Source organism: Temnothorax nylanderi, unplaced genomic scaffold, assembly GCF_030848795.1.
Source record: "Temnothorax nylanderi isolate EJ_2023f unplaced genomic scaffold, tnyl_v1.0 TNYL_tig0031_pilon, whole genome shotgun sequence".
NCBI lineage: Eukaryota > Metazoa > Arthropoda > Insecta > Hymenoptera > Formicidae > Temnothorax > Temnothorax nylanderi.
The window spans coordinates 1,229,293-1,250,679 of record NW_027249093.1 but is presented as its reverse complement, the minus strand read 5'-3'; the positions used below and the strand labels follow the sequence as shown (position 1 = coordinate 1,250,679).

At 42.3% G+C, this 21,387-nt stretch overlaps 1 protein-coding gene across 1 annotated transcript in view; it reads left to right on the top strand.

Moving 5' to 3' along the window:
• The first annotated feature begins 523 nt into the window (after positions 1–523).
• LOC139770668 (uncharacterized) overlaps positions 524–21,387 on the top strand; it is a 53,267-nt gene continuing 32,403 nt past the window's right edge. Inside the window, exons 1-3 of the mRNA XM_071702761.1 lie at positions 524–1,489; positions 4,072–4,361; positions 16,532–16,577. Of these exons, the coding sequence (XP_071558862.1) occupies positions 4,214–4,361; positions 16,532–16,577 (194 nt within the window). The 5' untranslated portion in view covers positions 524–1,489; positions 4,072–4,213. The remainder of the gene's footprint in view (positions 1,490–4,071; positions 4,362–16,531; positions 16,578–21,387) is intronic.

The window sequence follows — 21,387 nt, the reverse complement described above, 5'->3', positions numbered from 1 at the left end:
TTATTTAATTATTGTAAAATTAATAAAGCATACAAAAAATCTTTTTTTACAAACGAAGAACCCTGTATTACCCGGTGAGTACAACTTTCTTTTGAAAGCCATCTTCGAATTGGCACCATTAGGTGGTAGAACTGTCTGATTTGTAATAGAGTTCCTGTAACTAATTTGTAATTGATTAATTAATTCCTGCCACACAGATCAGCCAGATAGACGTGTTCCTACCTTCCTACTAGCTGTGCCTTGTATTTTTTGCAATAGAAAAAGATGATTAATTTCCCGCATGGATAACTGATCCGCACAGTTATTTGGATTTAGCAAACCCACGGACCCGAGCACAATATACACTGAGGACGCTCACGTATGTATACATACATAATTGCATTATATCATGTACATTCATATATACACTTTTTTGTGACCGATAATACAATAAATATTTTAAATAGAGCAAGATGTTATTTAACTTGAGAATAACAAGAAAATAATAAGAAGTATAGATATATGTATCAAGGTAGCGAAAGCTGAAGTTAATCTTCTAGTTATATTCTTTCATCAAAAAAGACAATAATTAGTTAATTGACATTAATGAATAAAATTAATCAATTAAAACGCACCAGAAAATCATAGAAACGCGCGTTTCTTCTTGGAATTTATTTAAAAGGCTTGTAATTCTAATCACAAATCTGAGTGAAATTTCAGTCCGCAGAGGATCATTGATAAATTCTATTAAACGAGTTTATTTCCAAGTTTCCAAAATGCAAAGTAATCTGAAAGAAAGCATCTGGAGTACATTCATATATTTGTGGAGCGAGAGGCGGGAGAAAACGGAGCACAGAAAGTGTAACCGACGAACAGACCGTCGCGGCGTCGTCCGTCCGTCTCCTTCCACTCCCCCACCTCCTCTACCTCCCACCGCCACCTCCTCCCGTTTCGCGCCTTTTCTCGGTCCACCCGCGCGCGAGCGGTCCCCGATTCGCGCATCTCGACCATCTCGTCGTTGGCGGCAGTGTGTCAAGTGTGGCTTTATTGTGTTTGACTGTTTGACTAACGTATTGGAGACGACTGGCGGTCCCCTGGGGATTTCGGAGTGCCGGCTGGCGTACGCGCTCCGTATAACGTCGTCGCTAATAATCGCGGTGCGGCCGCGTACGGGGACCGTCGCGTTATCTCGCTACCAGTCGTCGCGACCGGTCCCGCCGTCGGTTTCGCGCCGAAAGTGATCGTGCCTCAAATGGGAGGGAAACGCGGCAAGTGACAACGCTCCTGTTGCTCGTCGACCGGCGGCGAGGATCCCCCGGTCGGTTCGATCCCCTCGACAACGCGCGACACGTTTCATGAGTTCCGTCATATCTCTCCCGTCCGCGCGGCAAGTTGGTGTTTACGGGAAAGTCGCGCGTCATTTCGTCGGTTAGGACGTGCTTTAAAAGGGCGGGCTACCGGCGTCCCCAGGACGAGGGCATCCTACGGGCAACGGCGTTATTTTTCCCAGGTAATATATATATATCGCAATACATGTAGTAATTCTATATATAGTAACAATAATGTGTTTATTAATGTATTATTAATAACATTATTAACATATAGTAGCATTAATATATGTATTTTATATAGTAGCATTAATTTATTAATATATTAATATATTTATTAACATATTAATATTATTAATATATATAATAATATATAATGTTACTATAGATATATATTAATAACACATTTATAGCACGTGTTGAATCACTCTCTCGATCGTGATACTCGGCCACAACAGTGTCAAGGGTACAAACAAGGTACAACCAATAACAATTACTTCCTCGAATGGGAATTCGTGTGGTTTCTTTTTCGATCAGATTTCGTCACGTCCGAGCATTTTGACGTTGAAGATCGACGTGCCGGCCGTTGTCGATGAAAAAGGCGCCAACGGACTTTTTCGCCTAGATTTTTTTTTCGTTTTTCGAGAGAGAGAGAGAGATTTTCAATCCTACGATCAAGCTTCCCGTATAAGGAAGCGAAGGTTTCTCATACATCTCTTAACAATCTCTTAAGTAAGACTCGACATTCGTCTTCCGGTCCCTCGACCGGACGAACCGTTTTATACAAATTCGCAAATAAGATTAAAGTCGTGTTTTGTGGCACACCTAGTGTGTGGCCGAGGCCGTCGAGAAATATTCATCCCACCGGGGTTTCCGGGAAACGTAACGACTCGGGTCGACTTCAACGGCTTCGACGAGAAAGGAAGGCGCGATAGATGTTTCTATCCGCAGGAGAAACTGTCCTGCTATCACGTTCACGTTTCGTTTAATTAAAATAATTCTCATAACCGTTGCAACGAATTACTCTAGCCGGGTTTTCATTTATCGCATAATTTTTGTCAAACAAATTTAATATGAAAGTATTCTCGATCATCTGATGGTGGATTGCACTTGCGCAATTGAGAGGGGATTATGAAGGTGGAAATATGTGGGGCGATTATTAAAGTTTATTTTTATCAAATTCCAGCTCTAATTCTTCGAAGTGTTCTTTAGAAGTAATTCTTAAGTTCTAGTAACATGAAATTTTTAGAATATTTTAACTTAAATTTGATCCTTGGATTTAAATTATACTAAAAAAAAATTGCAAAAATTGAAATAAAAAATTTTTTTATTACAATAATAAACGCGGAGCAGTCGTAGGTAACATTATGTTTATAGTACCTGGGATTTGTCGTACACGGTTTTATATATAGTAACGCCGCATTAATATTGACCTCGGTTTTCCGATACATCCTCTCTAGAGAAGTCTCTAGAGAAGTTCGAGTTTGTTTTCTTTTTTAAAGAAAATTCGGGATTGGTAAAGTAAGGAATTTGATAGAGGCAATAATTTTTCATATGATAGATCGTAGACACGTTGAAATGCACGATCGCTTCGTTAAGACATGAAAAGGAGGAGAATATATATATACGCGATACTTATGATTAAAGAGTAGAATTAAATATTAAATTGTAATGAAAATTTGAATTATTAAACGCAAATAGATAATTAACTGCAATCACTGCATTATCAATATCAGTATTATCATCCTGCCCGCGATATCTGCATCCTGTCGTCTCGAGCGAATAATAATAGAAGCTAAACGATAGAAGCCGACGTTGTTAGAATAAGTATACGGTAAACAAATTTTAAGGTCGCGCAAAGAGTCTTTTAGTCGATTCACGGTCAGAAAAGCGCTACTTTCGTATCGAGAATCATGTCTTCTCGAAAATCATGATCATTTGTCTCGTATTTCTCGAAGACAATCACGACGTCGTTATCTCAACGCCGATTCGACCATTTCAATTCTAATTCTCTACTTACACTGAGAAAAAAAAGCTGTTGCTTCAATTGAAGTGTTATCACGGGGTGCCAAAAACATAAGTAGTTTATTCAATTGTATTATTATTAGACCCAATATCTGGATTATTAAACCAATAATTAAATAATAATAATACAATTGAATAAACTATACTTATGTTTTTGGCCCCCCGTGATAGCACTTTAATTGAAGCAACAACTTTTTTTTCTCAGTGTATTACAATTCAACGAATTAGAATTGAACGGACAAATATTTCTGAACACACGATATATTGTATAATCGCGGTATACATTTTTATCTCGCTCGCCGTTAATCCCAAGAGAGCCCTCTCGCAAAAAGCGACTAGGCAAGATCGAGCGTCGACGTGACAATCGGACACCCCGTATATACACGACGTATCAACGGACTATCGCGGATGAAATCATATAACGACGATCTCGTTCCCGCCAATTGGCGGGCCATTGTCCATTCTCGGTTCGTCGTGCGCGATCTCGATTTGTCGCGTCTGTAAAACCGAGAGACGTACATACGTACAAATAATAACGAGTCCCGCCTGTAACTTGTCGAAAAATTCGCGTTATCGACACCTGACTGCTGATTCTCCGATTTTTTTTCTCTCGGCGACAGGGCTAATTTCGACACCGGCGAATCCATCCTCCATTAGAACAACCGAACGATCGAGACACCGATCGTTCCGTGAGAGATCACTGAGAGACTCAGGACGTTTTCTTTTTTTTCTTTCTTAGAAGCCAACGTCGCGCCTGACGTCGATTCGACGATAAATTTCGAGAGATCGCGCACTCTCGTCTGCATTCCCGGACCTGGCTCGTCGAGAACGAGCTGCTGTCGCATCTACGCAAAGTATAACGCCGACCAACGACCGTCAGGATGGACGGAGGAGCTTCTCCTGGAGTACCCCTCGGCGAGGCATCGAACGTGGACATCGAGTCGCCGATGTCCAACATCGCCAACGATCTGTCGAGATCGTCACTGGACTCCGGTGGATCGAAAAAGCGTCACTTTTCACGTTCAAAAGGTACGTCACGAAAGTATCAGGTCGACGCGAAAGGATTGTCCGCAAGATAAAGAGGATGAGATTACGTGCTAGATTTTATTTTAAAAAATATCGACCTTTCGATATGTCCTTTCGAATTGGCGAGCAGTTACTCCAGTCTCTTTTTAAAAGTTTGGGTCAATGAAATGACTTGTGAAACTTGACGGAGGCGACAATCTTTCGCGTCGATAAATTGTAATTTATTTAAAATTTTGTTAGGATATATAAGAACAAGGAAAATTATATGCACGATATATTAAGTATTAAGTTGCGTATTCAATTAAGATAATTATAATGAAAGTTCGAATCAACAATCGCAAATAATATTTTCGAACAACATATGTTAAATCTGAAGTACAAATTAACGTCTAATACTCATAATTGGCAATTCTAATAACGCTAGAAACATTGGCATAATTAACAATTTTAGTAGATTTTTTTTCGTAATCAACGTAACGAGCGGGGCGGATACCATGGGTTAATCATGGGCAAAACGGATACTGATATAGAGCGGAACGTGAGAGGCCTTCCGAAAGGCGGGTTATTCGTTAGGGATTTCCCCGTCCTTCAACGATTTGTGAACGTCTGCCGCCGGTCTGAACCCCGCGACCGCGAGTTCGCAGCCTCAATTGTCAGTGTCTCTCATTCGCGCGATCCCAGCAAGCTGACACTTTATATATTTCTTTGACACACATTTACCTTAATAATTTCACTAAACCTATTTCCAATGCCTGTATCATTATTGGTATATCACTGTTTGTGTCGCGCATTATATTTGGACATTTCATTCATTCAATTCGCGTCTCTTATCGATTATGAAACACGTCGCATTTTGCGTAGGCATAACTCGGCAAAATGATATCTATTTTTTTTTTCAAATAGCTCTTAACTTTTCGATAACCGTAACGTCGAGTTAATTAAGGGGCGCGACGCGATCGTTGAGCACCCTCTCGCAACCGTGAGGCAAGTAGTAGCTCGTGCCGGGGTTACCGGGACCAGGTGCTCACCTGCTCCTTGTTGGGTGGCTGGTTAGGCTTGGCGCCCCCTTTTATTCATGCTCCCGGTAAGGCGCTGTGGAAGTTCGCAACGCGAACGAACGGCTGGGCGCGGGCGCAGACGGAGAGCGGGCATCCCTCGTGCTTTGGGGATGCTTACGGTACTTAGGCGCGATTGGGATATCGATAGTCAGATACCTAGTCCGATGACTATCGGTGTACGGGAAAGCGTGGTCGAACGTAGACATCCTACGATACACTTTTAGGTCTATCCTTTGAGAAAACCCATTTAAGATATTCTTTATCTGATATTTTTATTTTTAATATGGGCAACAGGCTGCTCTTGTGCGGCCGACATTTCTGAGAAACTCGGTTAACCTACTCGATTACTGATAAGTAATTACGACATATTTTATTTATTAATATTATTTTTAGTGGAAGCTAAAAAAATAATTCAAAATTGAAAGAATTGCAATCGATCGCTTACGCTTTATATATTTTTTAATTAATATATCGCTGACATAATTATTGTTAACTTACATACTAGAATTTTATCTTAAAACTTTATTTACATATTTAATATACATTAGAATGTTCTTAAATAACCTTAATTACTTTTTTCGATTCGTCGTTGCGGCAAAATTGTAATTTGACTCGACTAATGAAGACGTTTAAATTAGTAAGTAAAAAAAGGATAGCGCTAATTATCCGCGAGTAAACACACACACGTCCAATGAAACTGCACTACACGTTTAAATACAGCCTGCGTGCATCGATACTGACCTACCCTCGTTAGACATCAACACATCGAGAGACCGTTAAGAATACAGCTGTCTCGTGCGAAAGACTAGGGTCCGTGTTTCCGACTCCCTTTAACACTACGTTTAGCTTTAAAGGTGACTGACCGATTCCATATCTTATTCCCTTAATGCGACGATCGCGTTCGATGACCCGAGACGGAAAAACGCCTATCTACAAATGCACAATGAGTTTACGATAAATGTCTCCTCAGGAATGACAAGGCACTGAAAAAAAATTTACGTTCAACTAAATATTTTAGTTAGTTAACTAAACATTAGTTGTTTCAACAATTTATTTAGTTTTTTAATCAAGAATTAATTAATTCAACTAATGTTTAGTTAAATTAAACTAACTAAAATGTTTAGTTGAACGTATCGGACTAAATATTTTTTCGGATTAACAATTTTTTTTTAGTGAAGGATAATTTGATTACTATCGCGATACTAGCTTTTTTAAGTCTTGTTCCTAACCTTTTTACACGTAAGGTGCAGCAATTCGTAGTCTTGTTCAAGATTTCTTATTATTTATTAATGTTACTCTCTAGACTAGACGAAAGGAAGTTTAAATATAATAGAAATTTGGTTTTCGAAACGCCACTTTACCTTCCGTTGAAAGTGGAAAGTTCGAGGAAAGAATATAAATTCACTTGCTTATTAATAGTTTTATCGTAACAACAGAGCAACAATGGCAAGTGTATGAACTTCTATGGAATACACGCTATCAGACTTTTCTCCTCATTTGCATATGAAGAAGCTATATGGCCGCCGGAATAATTCGGATGAGATAATCGCTATATAGCGGCGTTTTGCATGTTAAATAGGGGGGACTCGGTCGAGAAACAGATCAAACATTACGCGAGCTGTAGTCGGATTAAGAGACGTGGCAGGGGCGTTCGCGCAGCCGGCCACGATCTTTCGCGCTAACTCGGCCGACGACGTTATCGTCGCCGTTGCAAATGCCCGTCGTGCAGCGGCATGGAAGTGTTGCGCCGCCACATGGCGCGTTCCGTTCTCGTCCGTTGCCTTGAAAGTCCGTTGTGCGAGGGGTACAACGACGTCGGGGCGAACGGGGCACCCCTATACACGCCGGCTCTAGTATTGAACGGGAGAGCTGTACCCGGAGAGACGCGTGTACGCCCGATAGCTAGGCACCGTGGACAGACATACACACGCACGAAGCGTGCCGCTCGCGTGCAAATTAGGTAATTACCTGCGGACGTGAGTCTTCGACGGCTGGCGTGCTTTTTAGCCCGAAGAATAATACGATCCGCCGTCGGCTAAGCCGGCGATAATCGGAATAGTAATCAGCGTGTAAGGGAGAGACTTAATTATGTCGTTTTCAATTAGCGCTACGTATACGTTTTCATCGCACGTGGTTGTCGCCTTCAGAGCTCGCGCGGAATAATTCGCAACTTTAATACTTGTAATTAGCGTTAAGCTAAATGACGTATCATCGAGGTATCTGAAATAAATAAACGCGGTGGATAGAAATACACCAACGATCCGCGATAAGTCCACCGATGTTTTGACGGTTATTTTCGGAGTCAACTTAATTTGACACAATAGAATCAATTGGCGTAACGCTCTGTAGTTTGTAGCAACATTGTTACATAATTGTCGATTCCTCTGCATCGCTAATACAGTATGCGCATCAAAAATTGAATTATATTCCCATATTCAGCGAAAGGTACTTAATGAGGGAGACAGACTAAAAGAAACGGGACGACAACCGTCGGCGCAGATGAGCGAATTGAACGGTGCGAGAGACGCTTCTGTGACCAATGGCTTTCCTATCAAGATTTAATATTTAAATGCCCCGAAGTTTTATGCCGTGGTAAAGCTAAAGGTGCGGAGGAGAAGGGGGGAAAGACCGACGAGGAAAGAAGGAGAAGAATGAAAGAGGTTTGGGTTCCTCTGGGTCCCCGGGGTCCCAAGCCATTAACATATCCTGTAGGGCCGGTAAGTCAGGTCTCGCAATATTTCGGAGAAGGCGAAGGTTGGCACTCTCGCAACCTTTAACGGTCGCGGGCCCGAATTACAAATCGGCCTCGGGTAGGAGTTCAGCGCGAATTCCGCGGGTACCGCGTCTGTGGGACGATTTAGGACGTAGCCCAAGATGCGTCCGATATCGTGATTGCGAGGCGATACGTGTTAAACGTCAGTCTTGTTTCAATCTTTGGCATCCACCCTTTTGTCTCGCCAATGTGTGCAGGCTCGTTTTAATCAGTTCGTAGAAAACGCCACGATTATGATTAGGCGATAAGACGCGCATAGTGACAGCGGGCACCTCGGGGATGGTTGCCATCCGAGGATTCCAGTTTTCCCTCCTCGCAATTGCGCCCGGGGAAGCACCTTGGCGGATCCGTTGGATGAAAAATTCGTTGAGCGCGTGCCGGCTGCACGCACGACTCGACTACCCCTCGTCTTACTACCCTCGCGGCCTACCCTCGCTAATGTCGAAAGACGGAAGAAGAAACGAGCGAGATAGAGAGTGGGGCGAGTTTAGTTATCGAACAGGCCGACCGACCGACCGACCAAGCAGCCAACCCCCCCGTTAGGCGCTCTCTTGTCGCTTGTTTCCTTACCTCGGTCTCTTGTGTCTCGTCCTGATGTCTGGTCCCGATGCGCGTCTGGTCCCCATACCATCCCGTCTCGCAACTCGTAACGGGGCACACGCTCCAACTTTTATTCCCACCGACGACGACATTCTGCTTTCGGAGACTGTTATTCAACGTCTATCCGCTTTTCTCGTTCGCGCTCGTGTTCGAACGCCGGCGATTAGCACACCGGCGTAACTTTTCCCGACAATGTGATCGATTCCCGACGATGCGGAGATGCGGGAGAATGCGTCTTACGCGCGATCCTCGCGCTTCTAACGGCACGAATAAGTCTATCAATTCGCTTCCGCACGTCCGTGGCATGGGAATCTGAACTCAGGCTGTATTACACCGGTTTCCATGTCTGGCAATTTAAATAATATGAATACGACTGAATATAATTAACTTGTAGCTGCACTGGTTTTTATTCAGGATAAAAGCTTGCGCCTTTATACTTTCTACAAGTTTTTCGACGTATTGTTTAAGATATGTTTCTGATGTGAAGAATGCCGTCTTATTCGCGCAATTTAACACTCATTTAAGTTTATTAATTATTATTTTAATTTAATTGTATTAACGTTGCCACGCGAAAACACGATGGTTTATCAAATCGTATATCTCAATCTTCCGGTATTCAACGGCCTTATCACTTATCACCGCAAAAAAACCCGAAACGGTTGGCACAGGGTTGGGGGATCACCCTTCGGGACCCTCAGGAATTATACGCGGCGGGGTACGATGGGATACAACAGAATGATTCATACACGCACATTAACCCCGATGCTCGAGAATCCGGCTAACGAATCATTTTCAAACGGCGTACATCTTTTTTGCGTGTGATAGCCAAAGAGATGCACACCGTATGGTCCATCCTTTGAACGCACGCAGGTAAATCTGACTACATTAACAGTGCATAAAATGATGTTCAGGTAAATTTGACTACATTAACAGGAAGAATGGCCGGTGTCCCGGCGGATGCTTGTACTTATGGCAAGACCGATAATACCCGCGCCTTTAACCAAGTCGGTTTTACGTAACGTATTTAATGTGAGTGATATGACGAAAGCTGACTATGTAGAATACATATGATACCTTAAAACCTTTAAAAATATAAAGATAGAGTAAACTCGGGTAAGATGGCCAACCTATGTTCTTTCAATCTAGCTCGCGCCATGAAACATCGAATGAATATGGATTGGCCATCTTTCCTGTATAGCCATCTTACCCGAGTTTACCCTATTTCGGATTGAAAAGTGAAGAAATTATGAGACCATTTGTCTCACGAAGAATTAATTCGAAATTTCTTTCTCGTTTATTAAAATTTCGCTAATATCGAAATATTTTCATAATCTAAAGTCGAATATAAAATCGACAGTTTATATTTCTATTACAGTAATATCTAAAAATTAGGATCTTACTATTTCTTACTTGTATAAGTCACGCGTATAAGTTGTAACTCGGAAACTATATCGAAACACTCCTCGATTTTTTGGTTAAAATGAAATCGGCTACAAAATGAACAAGGAATGCCATTAAAATTTGATGTGGTGGACTTTGCATAATTATTTCAAGTAACGAGTTTCGTCGATGCGATGAAGTGGTCCCCTCATTCTCTTTCTCACTTTTTATTTATACGCTGTAACACGCAATCTAAGAAACAATTTTAAAAGAGATATACTTATTCGAAACGGAAGTATGTTTTTACGCAACGGGGCACCCCCTGCGATACCAGAAAGGATTCTCTTCTTACGGCACGATTTTATTTCTGTACGAAGTAACTCGCGCTCGAGTTTTTACGAGTTTCAAGACGATTACGACAGTTAGGACTCGCAAGAACGGCTCCGACGCGAAACGAGGGCCGCCGCCCTCGACGGACACGACACGGTGGGGTAGGTTACACCTGTGCGGGCATGTTTAAAATATGTAGCACATGGTGCGCGCGTTCTATCTCGTTGCGCCGCGGTGCACCGCGTGTTTAGCGAGCCGCTGACGCCGATGGCGATGGCCTCGTTTCGCGTTGCGACAAGAGTATACTCGTCTGTCTCTTTGTCCTGCCCCGCTTTATTGCCCGCCGACACGTCCTCCTAGAATTTCTAATCCATCCGTCGGACGATGTGTGATTTCCTACCCTTCCCTCTAAATGCAATTACACGCGTGCACGCACGCGAATCGCTCGCGTCGGCCGAATTCATAGCGCGCGCGGTCTCTGCAACCGTGGCACGCGCCGGTTGAACCGGTCGGTCCCGCCAATCGATATCGGATAGTCGAGTACGTCCCTCACGGGCAACCACATTTTAAGCCCAGACTACACATTGGATATTGTAAGATTGTGAATTAAAAATTAAAATTCGACCAATCGGATAATCTTGATCGATTAAATCCTAATCTCCAATTCGCAATCCTCAATCCTCGACGCTTAATCCAACAAACACATCTCTGCGAGACATTTTTAAATTAGGCAGCATGCGATCGCGCGATATTCAATGAGCGACCTATATTTTATAAACTGGATTGTCGAGACACATAAATATGTATAAACCAATTCGCGGTATAACGATGGAACGGTAGACCTCTTGATCTTTGATCACAATGAGGAGAGAAACAGGACAGTTTAATCGTATATAATTTGAATTTCCGGCGAATATATATCTCTAGGTTAAAACGCGTGCGGTTTTTCGTACGGTTATTCGCGCGAATGGTGCTGTAAAGAGATATAAAAGTACGGCGAGGCAAAGATCACGCCTACCGGGGGCGGTTAACCGAGGAATCGCATCGGCGCTGTCGAAGGCGCGTAGCGTGACGCGTAGCGTTCGTGTTCCTTTGCATATACACACACTTAGCTTCACGCATCGCGCCAGCCAGCGGCGAACTAACGCCACTTGGGGGGGCAGACATATGAGCACACATGGGGCGGCAGTCACCACCTGGCATCACGGTAGCCGTAGTTGAATACCGACCCACCCCTATACGTACACGTAACTACGTACCCTGAAACGCCGCGCGCGGTGCGACCCCAACCCCTCGACTTGGCTCGTGCCGTCGTACATTGTCGTAGGATAGCGCGACGCCCGTCCCCCCTCCTCCCCCCCGCCCGCCGAACGCGATGGGGGCAGAGGAGAGGAGTGAAGGAAGATAGAGAAGAGAAGAAAGGTCGGCAAGACGTTGCAGGGTTGCGGAAAATCGGGTTTCTCTCGACCTTCCTCACCCGTTCCCCACGTGTACCCTTCGCTTTTCCTTCCCGCTCGCGCGCTCCACCCCGTTCGTTCGCTAATTTCGAATTTCGTATCTGCCGATGTGATTTTTGACGTAGCGCAAAGCCCCATGTAGTATCTGCCAGTGACAAGACAGTAGCCAATGAACTTGATGCCCAGCTCGATACGCTGATTGTAATATCGATTTCTGCGAGCCGCCTGCAACTCGTATGCGTACGCGCGCACGCATTACCGAATGTGTCTTTTGTGATCGACGTAGCTTACTTGTGTGAGCGAGCGGGAGCTGGTTTGAGTACATGGTACTTCCCCCTCCCCCCTCGATTTCACCAATAACGAGCAATCCCTGCTTGGGGGTCGATAGGTTATCGCTCAACCGGCTCGTGGATGCCACGTGCGGGTACGTTACGAGCGAGTGTACGTCATTCGTCGCAGGTTAATGACAATGGAACGTTTCAACCGTTCTGCGATGCATGGCTAATCGAACCGTATTGTTTATCAAATGACGATATATTTAGGAAAAAAAGGTTTTATTCATGCAAAATATCAAAGTAATTTTATGACGGATTAAATAATAACAATATTTATGAGATAAACTTTTTCATGGTATAAATATTTCAGAGAATAGATATTTACTGAAATATTTGTTCAATAAACATCTTTCTTGAACGTTTGATTTTCATGAATCAGATATTATCCGCTGACAATTGTCGCAAGTATTTTAAGCCAAGATTTAAATACAACTGGAGCTCTAGACTCAATTATTTGGCTCGAGACGAGAATTAGGTCAATGTTATATCTTATCTTAATGTCGGTTGGCTAACCGCCGTGGCAGTTAACGTGTTAACTGAGGTTTAACTGATTATTCGTTTGCTCTCGGAGGCAGAGCTAGAAAAGAGATGGGGAGCGCAAAAAACTCAGCCAGTTGTAACGAACGTTTACGAGAACGGTTTAGAATTATCTGCGGTAGACGGTTCAAGGATATTATCAATGTGCTGCGTGTCTGGTTGCTCCCCCGTGCTTTCCTCCGCAGGATCGTCATGTGTGTGTCGCCTGTGTCGGCTATATTCAGATCTGAATTAGACGCAGGATCTCGCGCAGAGCTAACGAAATTTGTCCCAGAATGGATATCTCTCTGTCTCTGTCTCTCTCTCGGCGGGAACACGGCGAGAGGCACAGGCTGCGCTTTATTTTTAACTGCACTCGCGGGATCCATACCCTTAATCTCGCATGAGGGCCCCACGCTGGCGGGAAACGGCTGGCGGGTACGTGTTCCCGTAGTGTTTGCGCGCATGTAGGAAACGGATGTCGGGAGGCGTTTATCTAAAATTAGAAGTGTTCCCGATACACCCATCTCTCTCCCTTTCTCTCCTTTTCTCTCTCTCATTCTCTCGCGCGGTATTAGTATTATGATTTGGTATGCTTGCCATGCACGCTTTGCTTTCGTGGCTTCGCTCCGGAGTGGAGTCACGACCGTTGAAGCGTACTTGCACATGTTACGCAGCCGCAGCCGCTGCCTGTTGCTCGCCGGGGAATGTCGCGTTAATTAGTGGGGGAGACCGATGGTTCGTTCGCGCGGTCGACTTTACGTTTGATATAACAAAGTCGTGCTCGCATCGGCACAATTATAATTAAATGTAACAGCGGCATGCTCTCGACGAATGGTTGGATTGATAAGTAACGGGCACTTCCTTACGTTTCGCAATATTCTGTGTTACGTTGTGCCGGCATTCGTCGGTGTCTTCGACCATAAAAGTCAATGCATGTTGTTTGTATGTTTTCTGAGCGATTTTTATTATATATCCAATTTTATATATTATTTAAATATTAATTATATAATGTAATATTCTAATACAATATTAATTATATTATTAATATAAAAAACAAACAAATTATGTAAATATTGATATAAATTATATTAATTAAAATAATTGAGAAATGAAGAATCGCGTTATCTTATTGTTGTAGTCGTTACCACAAGTATTCAATAACTAGTAACAAATGCAACTAAAAATACAAAAAAAAACTATTTTATTACTACCTAATTTTTAACTCTCTTTCTTTATATGACCCATTCGTATATAGAAGACTTGTTCTAGGACAGAAATAAATGCTTTAATTAGTCAGCCCCTCGAATTAAAATAGGGCCAACTTGAATATCTAATTACTCTGTAAAGTTGTGCGACCACAAGTTTAATCTGCAAAAGATCTTCGTGTTTAACAAGCACATACTTGCCATCTGTTCGAAACTGTGTTGATTAATCTCTTATGACAACCCTATGACACGAGATCTACGGTGCAGGCTGCCGCGAAATATTTAGCAATGCTAAGGAAACTCACCGCTCACCGTAGAAAGGGCAGCGGGGTACGAGCATCAATATGAGGGAAGCGGACCGAGAAGGAACGTTGAGATCAGCGATACGTTGAACGTTGACCTTTACGAGGCCAAGGTTCTCCATTTCAGGCGCTACGCTCGCCTGAAAATTCGCGTCGTGAATCCATCCTACGTTTCGACGCGAGTAAGTAGCGCGAGGGTGCGTGTCACGGCTGATGCCTCCGACTTCCTGCGGAAGTGCGTTACGGCGTACATACTCGAGAGAGACGGATCGCGATCGTCTCTTTCTAATTCTGCTTTTACTCGCCATCTCCGGTGGAGATCTTGTCTTAAAGTATCGTTTCATCGCATTTTCCTATTACATTCGATTCCCTGTCGAACGCCTTCTTCTCTTTAATCCAATCTGTACATGGTTCGATGTTCAATTTGATCTCGGCCGTGAAAGATACATCTTATTTATCTTCCAAGATAGATGTTGGGTGGTAAAGTAGCGTCGACTAGGCTGATCCCTTAGAAAAACGGCGAAAGAATACTCTGAATGTGGAACCTGCGTCTTTTGTTGAGTATCGTCTCGTGTGGGTTTCAAAATTTGGGAGTAAAATTCCTAGCGGGAGATGTAGCGCGTTAAGAATCCTATTCGGGACAAAACAAGAAACAATACAGTGCATGTGAAAAAGATCAGGAGTAGAATGTAGAATAAATAATATATATAGTTATAATAATTTATCTTGTGTATATTATGTACACCATGTGATTATCAAACATGTAAATATGAAGTTTCCTTTCAGTTAACGTAACTCTCCATTCTATTTTTTTAACTCTTATTCTACTTTTTGTAATTAAATAGCGTCCGCTTTAAAGACGCCTGCCCTTTTTTTAAATGGCATAAAACTGCTTCCTAAAACTAGTTATGTAGAAAGATTATATTCACGGCATATTCTCGCGTTGTTTTAAATAAATTATTTAAAACAAATTTGGTTATATTACACAACGCAAAAAGAATAATTAAACGGGCATTGGAGCAATTTATGATTACACAGTTTGTTAAAATATTTCTCGAAACTATACCACGGGAGATAAAAAATAGAAAATATATAAGACACATATGCCACATGCTAACGTTTTCGTCGCTGAGGATACTCGACGCATCGTATCCCTCGTCTTTTCATTGGTGCGACGTGCGACATGGAACGATTAAACGACCGGTTCCTCCTCGTCTCGTATTCTTCCGGCCTAACTGCAGACTGGTCTTACATTATGTGGGAGATAGGGATGACTTTATATACGTTTTGCGCGGCGAGCGGAAGCAACGAGAATCAATGCGAACTAACGAACCCGCGTGTTACTAAATATTTCATGGAGATTATTATATTAAAATTCGACAAATTAGAGTTTTTAGTAGACTTTTATGCAGAAATTATAAAAACATTGAATCGTTCTCTCGAATCGCGAACGCTTTGTCGGTGTTTGCGATCGTCACCTATCCAACAGTGAATGTTGGGAATCATCCCGGGTGCAATGCCCGTGTCACTATTTTTCCCGATTCACGCGTGTCCCACATGGCACGCACGTGCGACCTATGTCACGTTTCTCAGATTTCGAGATACCTGGGGTGCACTTGTCACAGGGCTCGCCCGAATTGGACTCCGCTGAGATTGCGATTCGGGACGAATAGGCGAGTCGCAGATGGTGTGGTGCCGGTTCTACGATAGTAGAACGACAATAATATCGGGCAGTGTGATAATTCCTCATCATTATCTTTCCGTTCGCGGCGCCGTCTGTATAGGTTTGGCGGCGGGAGACCGATTGTTATCGAAACGCGAGAACGAAAGCGCATGCCATCCCGAGCAAATAAACGGACGAGTGACCGCGAGACCGTGATTTCATGCCGGCGGCGTCTTCGAGATGACCGGCATCCGCGTGTCCAGTTCGCACCTTGCGGTTAGGAGATTCGCGAGAATGGGGAAATGGGGGCTCCATGTGCGGCCCTATGAAAGAGAACACGTGTTGTTCCTTCCGGCAATCACGGTTACCGATTCAGTCTTTTGTGCGTGCGAATATCCGCCGTTATTTCTGCGCGCGAGACATGATTCTTATATTTATTGTGATCTCTTCCGAGAGACCGCGATCTTCCCGTAAGATCCATTTCAACGGCAGGCAGCGCGCCTGCTATGGAACACGATCTCGCTCTAACGTCTTCCTGTCTTTGGTTTCAGGTACCTTCAGCACCCCTCGTCGCGTCAACGATCCGAAAAGCGAAAGGTGAGTCCATTATCGATATTAATTTGCGATATATTTTGCGTACAATATTCGCCCGCGTCATTCATACATTACACTGGTCAACAAAATTGAACTTATTTTCTGCTTCGGAAACGAAATTAGCTAATCCTTACTAATTTGGGGTCGCTGAATCCGAATATGTTAATGAAAATTTTTAATTAGCTTTAATTTCGATGATATAGGGGGTTGAAACCCCCCAAAAACCGTTTTAAAAATTTTTTTTTAAATTTTTGGTTGACTGTGGCTTTTCAACGAAACATGATACATTATTCGGGAACGTCTCAAAAGAAAAAAACTTATATTTTCTACTTTATCAAGAAAAAATTCATATTTTTGCAAATATAATGTTTGCATATACTGGTGAATTTTAATTTTATTTGCAGAGGTTTATGTACGCTTGTCTGCCTGTCTACATCAATCAGTCAAATATTAGTAAAGATTAGCTGATTTTGTTTCCGAAGCATTTTCGCTGTTGACCAGTGTGATTTATTCGCCCTGTTCGTCGAGTTTATGCCAGCGATCATTTAAGCAGATTATTTTAAAAAATACAAGATGAATATAAGGCCATTAAATAAAGACGTTAGGAGAAAAAGACTAAAGTATGAAAATTTGAAACAGAAAGAGTACACCCGAGACAAGTGTCTGCGGCGACGACATTATTTACCGTAAACCTGCGCAAGCTATTATCACAGCTGCCGCCGCTGTCTTTTAAGAGTTCACCCTCTATCCGATATACCGCCGTCCGTCGACGTCTAACTTTCCGAAACGAAACGTGCCGCGGTATTTGATCGGCGCTTCAAAGTGAACGGCTTCTCAGCGATTAGAAACAGTTGTACGTTTATTAATTCGTAGAAACGCGTTCTCTGTATAGTTCGTCAGTCGCGTGAGAATTGACCCTATAGCTTTTCCGCTCGTTACACCGCCACCGAGGGCTCCATTCATGCTCGCGGTTCATTCATCGCGTTTCACTGAGAGCCTTTTCTCTCTTTGGACGCGGTATCGTCGCCGTTTTCGTATGGTACGTTACCACACATCCATCCAGACTTAAGCCCTGGGCTCGGACCCAGACATAGTCCTTGCCTTCGGCATTTTTTTCCCCCCACGCCCTCCTCTCTTTCTCCCTCTTCCAGCGTCTCTTTTTAATCCGAAACTGGCGGGAAATGACAGCGCCCTTGTCGCTAAGCCTTTTACGCCTCCCGCGCTTATGTAAGCTTCCTGCCGGTGTTTCACGTGCCTCCGCTATAAAAAAGAGGAAACGTTCTGCTTTATCCCGCGATCTAGGACTATCGCACACGTCCTCTCCGTGTATCTTTCTGCGAAATAAAGGGAGCCGCTCTCGTATCACGCAGACGAAAAGTATTGTAGTCGTGCCGATAATCGTAATGCTCGAAACGTGAAGCGAAATACAAAGTGACGATTCTCGTTTCATGTCTTCAAGATTTGGAGATTGCTTACAAAAAAATAGGGTGGAATGTTTTCGTTGGTTATATATATGTATATAGAAGAGGAATTATTTATTAGAATTATTGAATTTTCTTCTTGCTCTAAATGTTTGCAACTTAATGATGTCAGAGAGCGCCTTCGAGTATAGTTTTCGTGCTTTGGGTGGTCTTGCAGATTTAATTACACGTGCTAGACCCTCGATAGGAGCGAAGGGTGTAAAATAACGTGGGATATCTGAAACGCTGGTGGGTACAAAGAACTCGATATTTCTTGGGAACCACCACATCTATGCCCTTTGTCTCTAGTATGTAACACACGAAACGATCACGCATGTCGTTGTGCATTCGCGAAAATGTACGTTCAAGATATGTACGTGTATAATTGATTACCATGTCTCATTGATTATTATGTCACTTATGGTAAACCGACAGAAAACGAGTAAATAAATTAATTTATTTGCTAGATTTGACGATTAATAATTGTTATCGTTTACAAATTAACCGCGTAGATGTATCGGAGTTGTATAAGATACTTTTACGATTCTATCTTGAGTATACTAAAGTGTAGATCATGAAAAACTACTGTAATTAAGAAAGGACGTGGAAAGGCACCGGTTTTCTTTGTTGCCAGGCGAAGAATTTATTTCCTCTTGGTATGCTTGGCTTCTTTAAGGGCCTTTCTTGATGGTCCCAGCCATTTACCCCCCTCGTCTACTCGTCTACTCCCGCGACTGGTCTCGCGTTCCTCCTCCTCCTTCTACGTTCTACCGCCTCTATTTATCTTGGTATGAAGAGAAGTATACGACCGAACAGAAAGTCTACTTCTAGTAGATGTAGAATGTAGAAACTTCGTAGAACACGTTCTACGTTTTACGACGCAGCATTTCGAATGGTTTGAATGTAATCTAACGGTCAAAATCTTAATGGTTAGATGCTGGAATTCGAATAGTCACCGGTATCCATTGTTCAATTTGATTTTTTTTTAGTCGAAAAGAATAGCTCTCCAGAACTAAGGACAATTCTAAATAACAGTTTCATTTATTAACAATTAATATTAAGAATAAAAAAAGTTGTTTTTTAAAATTGTTTTTAAAAATGTTTTTTTAATTATAAAAGGTTTTTTAATTATAATAATTATTTTATTTTTAATAATTATTTCAATAATTATATTTATAATTAATTATCTATTAATCATATACATATGGAGGGATAAAAGCCTTAGTGGTGTATAAGTCAATATTTTAACAAATTTGACTTACACCACTATAAGGCTTTTACCTCTCCATATGTATATTGAAATATTTTATTTATAATAAATTTAACCCTTAGCTGGCACACTTCATCAGAATCACATAGCTGGCATCCTGGGACCTACTATAGGGGGTTTAAATTAGAGCTTAATAATATAAAGTAAATTAAATTTGTGAGCTAGGCTGGGGCGTTTAATACCCCACAGTGCCAGCTAAGGGTTATTATTAATTTATTATAAATTAAATTTGTAACAAATTATTATAATTTAAATATTTTATTATAATAAATTTATTATAATTTATTATAATAAATTATAATAAATTTAAAGCAGATTAGATTACAAGTAGATTAGAAAAATTAACTCTTTTTTTCTTCTTGGTTCTGAATGTAAATTATACCGATTATTGGGTACCGATTAACGGATAGCAATGATTTCGTTATTTATGTAGATATCGCGAATTTTAGGCCAATATCGCTTTTTTTATCGAACAGTACCGCGTATTGTGTTCGTTCCCGACCGGACTGCGAGGAAGCAGCTGATTCTACGAGCGCCATTTTTGTCGCCCGCATTAAAGAGAAGGCGAACTTTAAACTTTATCTTGGTATTACGATAACCGAGATGTTTGAACTGCGCCCTTCCCAGGAAGGTCTATCGTGAAAACTCACGATGTAGAAATGATAACGATGTTTGCGTATTCAAGCCAATCACAGAAATCAGAGATCGAAACGCCATGACGAAGACGATCGTGTCGGTTAACTAAGCGGCAGAGTCATTAAAAGAGAATCGTCAGTCGACTGATAAAAAGAGCAACAAAAAAATTTGAAATTCTGTAATTAAATATCTCACGTAACTTGTGCCCGTTGCAGTGCCGTATAAAAACTTTAGAATAAAAGTAAATAAATTTCTGCTTTTTAAAGCTTATTCGTAAGTCTGCAACTTGTGAGTGATTCTTTTTGGGCTGAATTGTTTTATTTAAAATGAATTTTTTACGAAGATTTAGGATTTGGCTCGGAATATTTGTCGAGCAATCGCTATATCATTTGAACAGTTGACTATTATACTTGCTACATAAAACTTATATCAGGCTAGAATATCCTTTTCATATATACAAGGATCTGGAGAAGAGTTTTGAGATTTTCAGGAAACGCCTTCCGTTTCTTTGTGAGTGATACTATCCTCTTGAAAGCGCGGGAAGAAACTGGTATTGTCTGCAGGGATACCAACTTCAACGGTGCGTTGAAGATATTCGTTTTAAAGAGACCGCAGAAATCGTATTGAAGAGTCACATTTCGCGAAACTCCCAAAATCCTTAAGCCTCTATCTCGTTTTTTTTTTCATCGCCATCATCTTCACGAATTGTCAGCAAAAAAACACATCATTAGTTGGGGAGGAAGTTTATTGCTTTCCACCGCTTGATCCGCGACGAGAACCCGTATAAAGCCCTTAATTAAATCTCCAAGAGAGTCCCTTGTAATACCGTTGCTTCGTTACGTTCCGGTCATTGTCCTCGTTATCTTCCTATTACTCACGTCGACGTCGCTCGAACGAGATGCCGTTGATAAGCCGGCGAAAGGGAGGGCGAAAAGTCGGAGACATCGGAGAGCCGCAAAGTGATCCGCGGGGACTTGGAGACTCCCGTCCCGGGATGATACGTCCGGTTATCGGGTCCCGGGTATCTCGCGGCGCGCGGGAAGAAATTTACGGCGCGCATCTCGCGCGCGGCGAATGCAAATGCTCCGCTTCTCCACGTCTCACGGTTCCCAGGGACCGTCGTTGTATCTTCGCCGAACGGCATTCCAAACGGCGAGGAACAACGCTCAACCATTGGCCGACGTTTCCCGCCAACACGTTCCGGTATGAGAACCAGTTTCGGCGCGTCGCGCCGAGGTAGTCTTCCTTAATCGCCATCGGTGCACCAACGCGCCAATACGTCCGTCCTTCTTCTCATTTCTTTCTCCTTTTCTTCCCCGTTCGTCCCGTTTCTTTTGAGCCCACCCTCTTGGACGGTCGTCTTACAAAGTTGCTTAAATTTCATTCGTTTATGAACTTTGGCATTTGTTTCTTATGCCATTTTCTAATTCTAACAATGCCAGCTGCA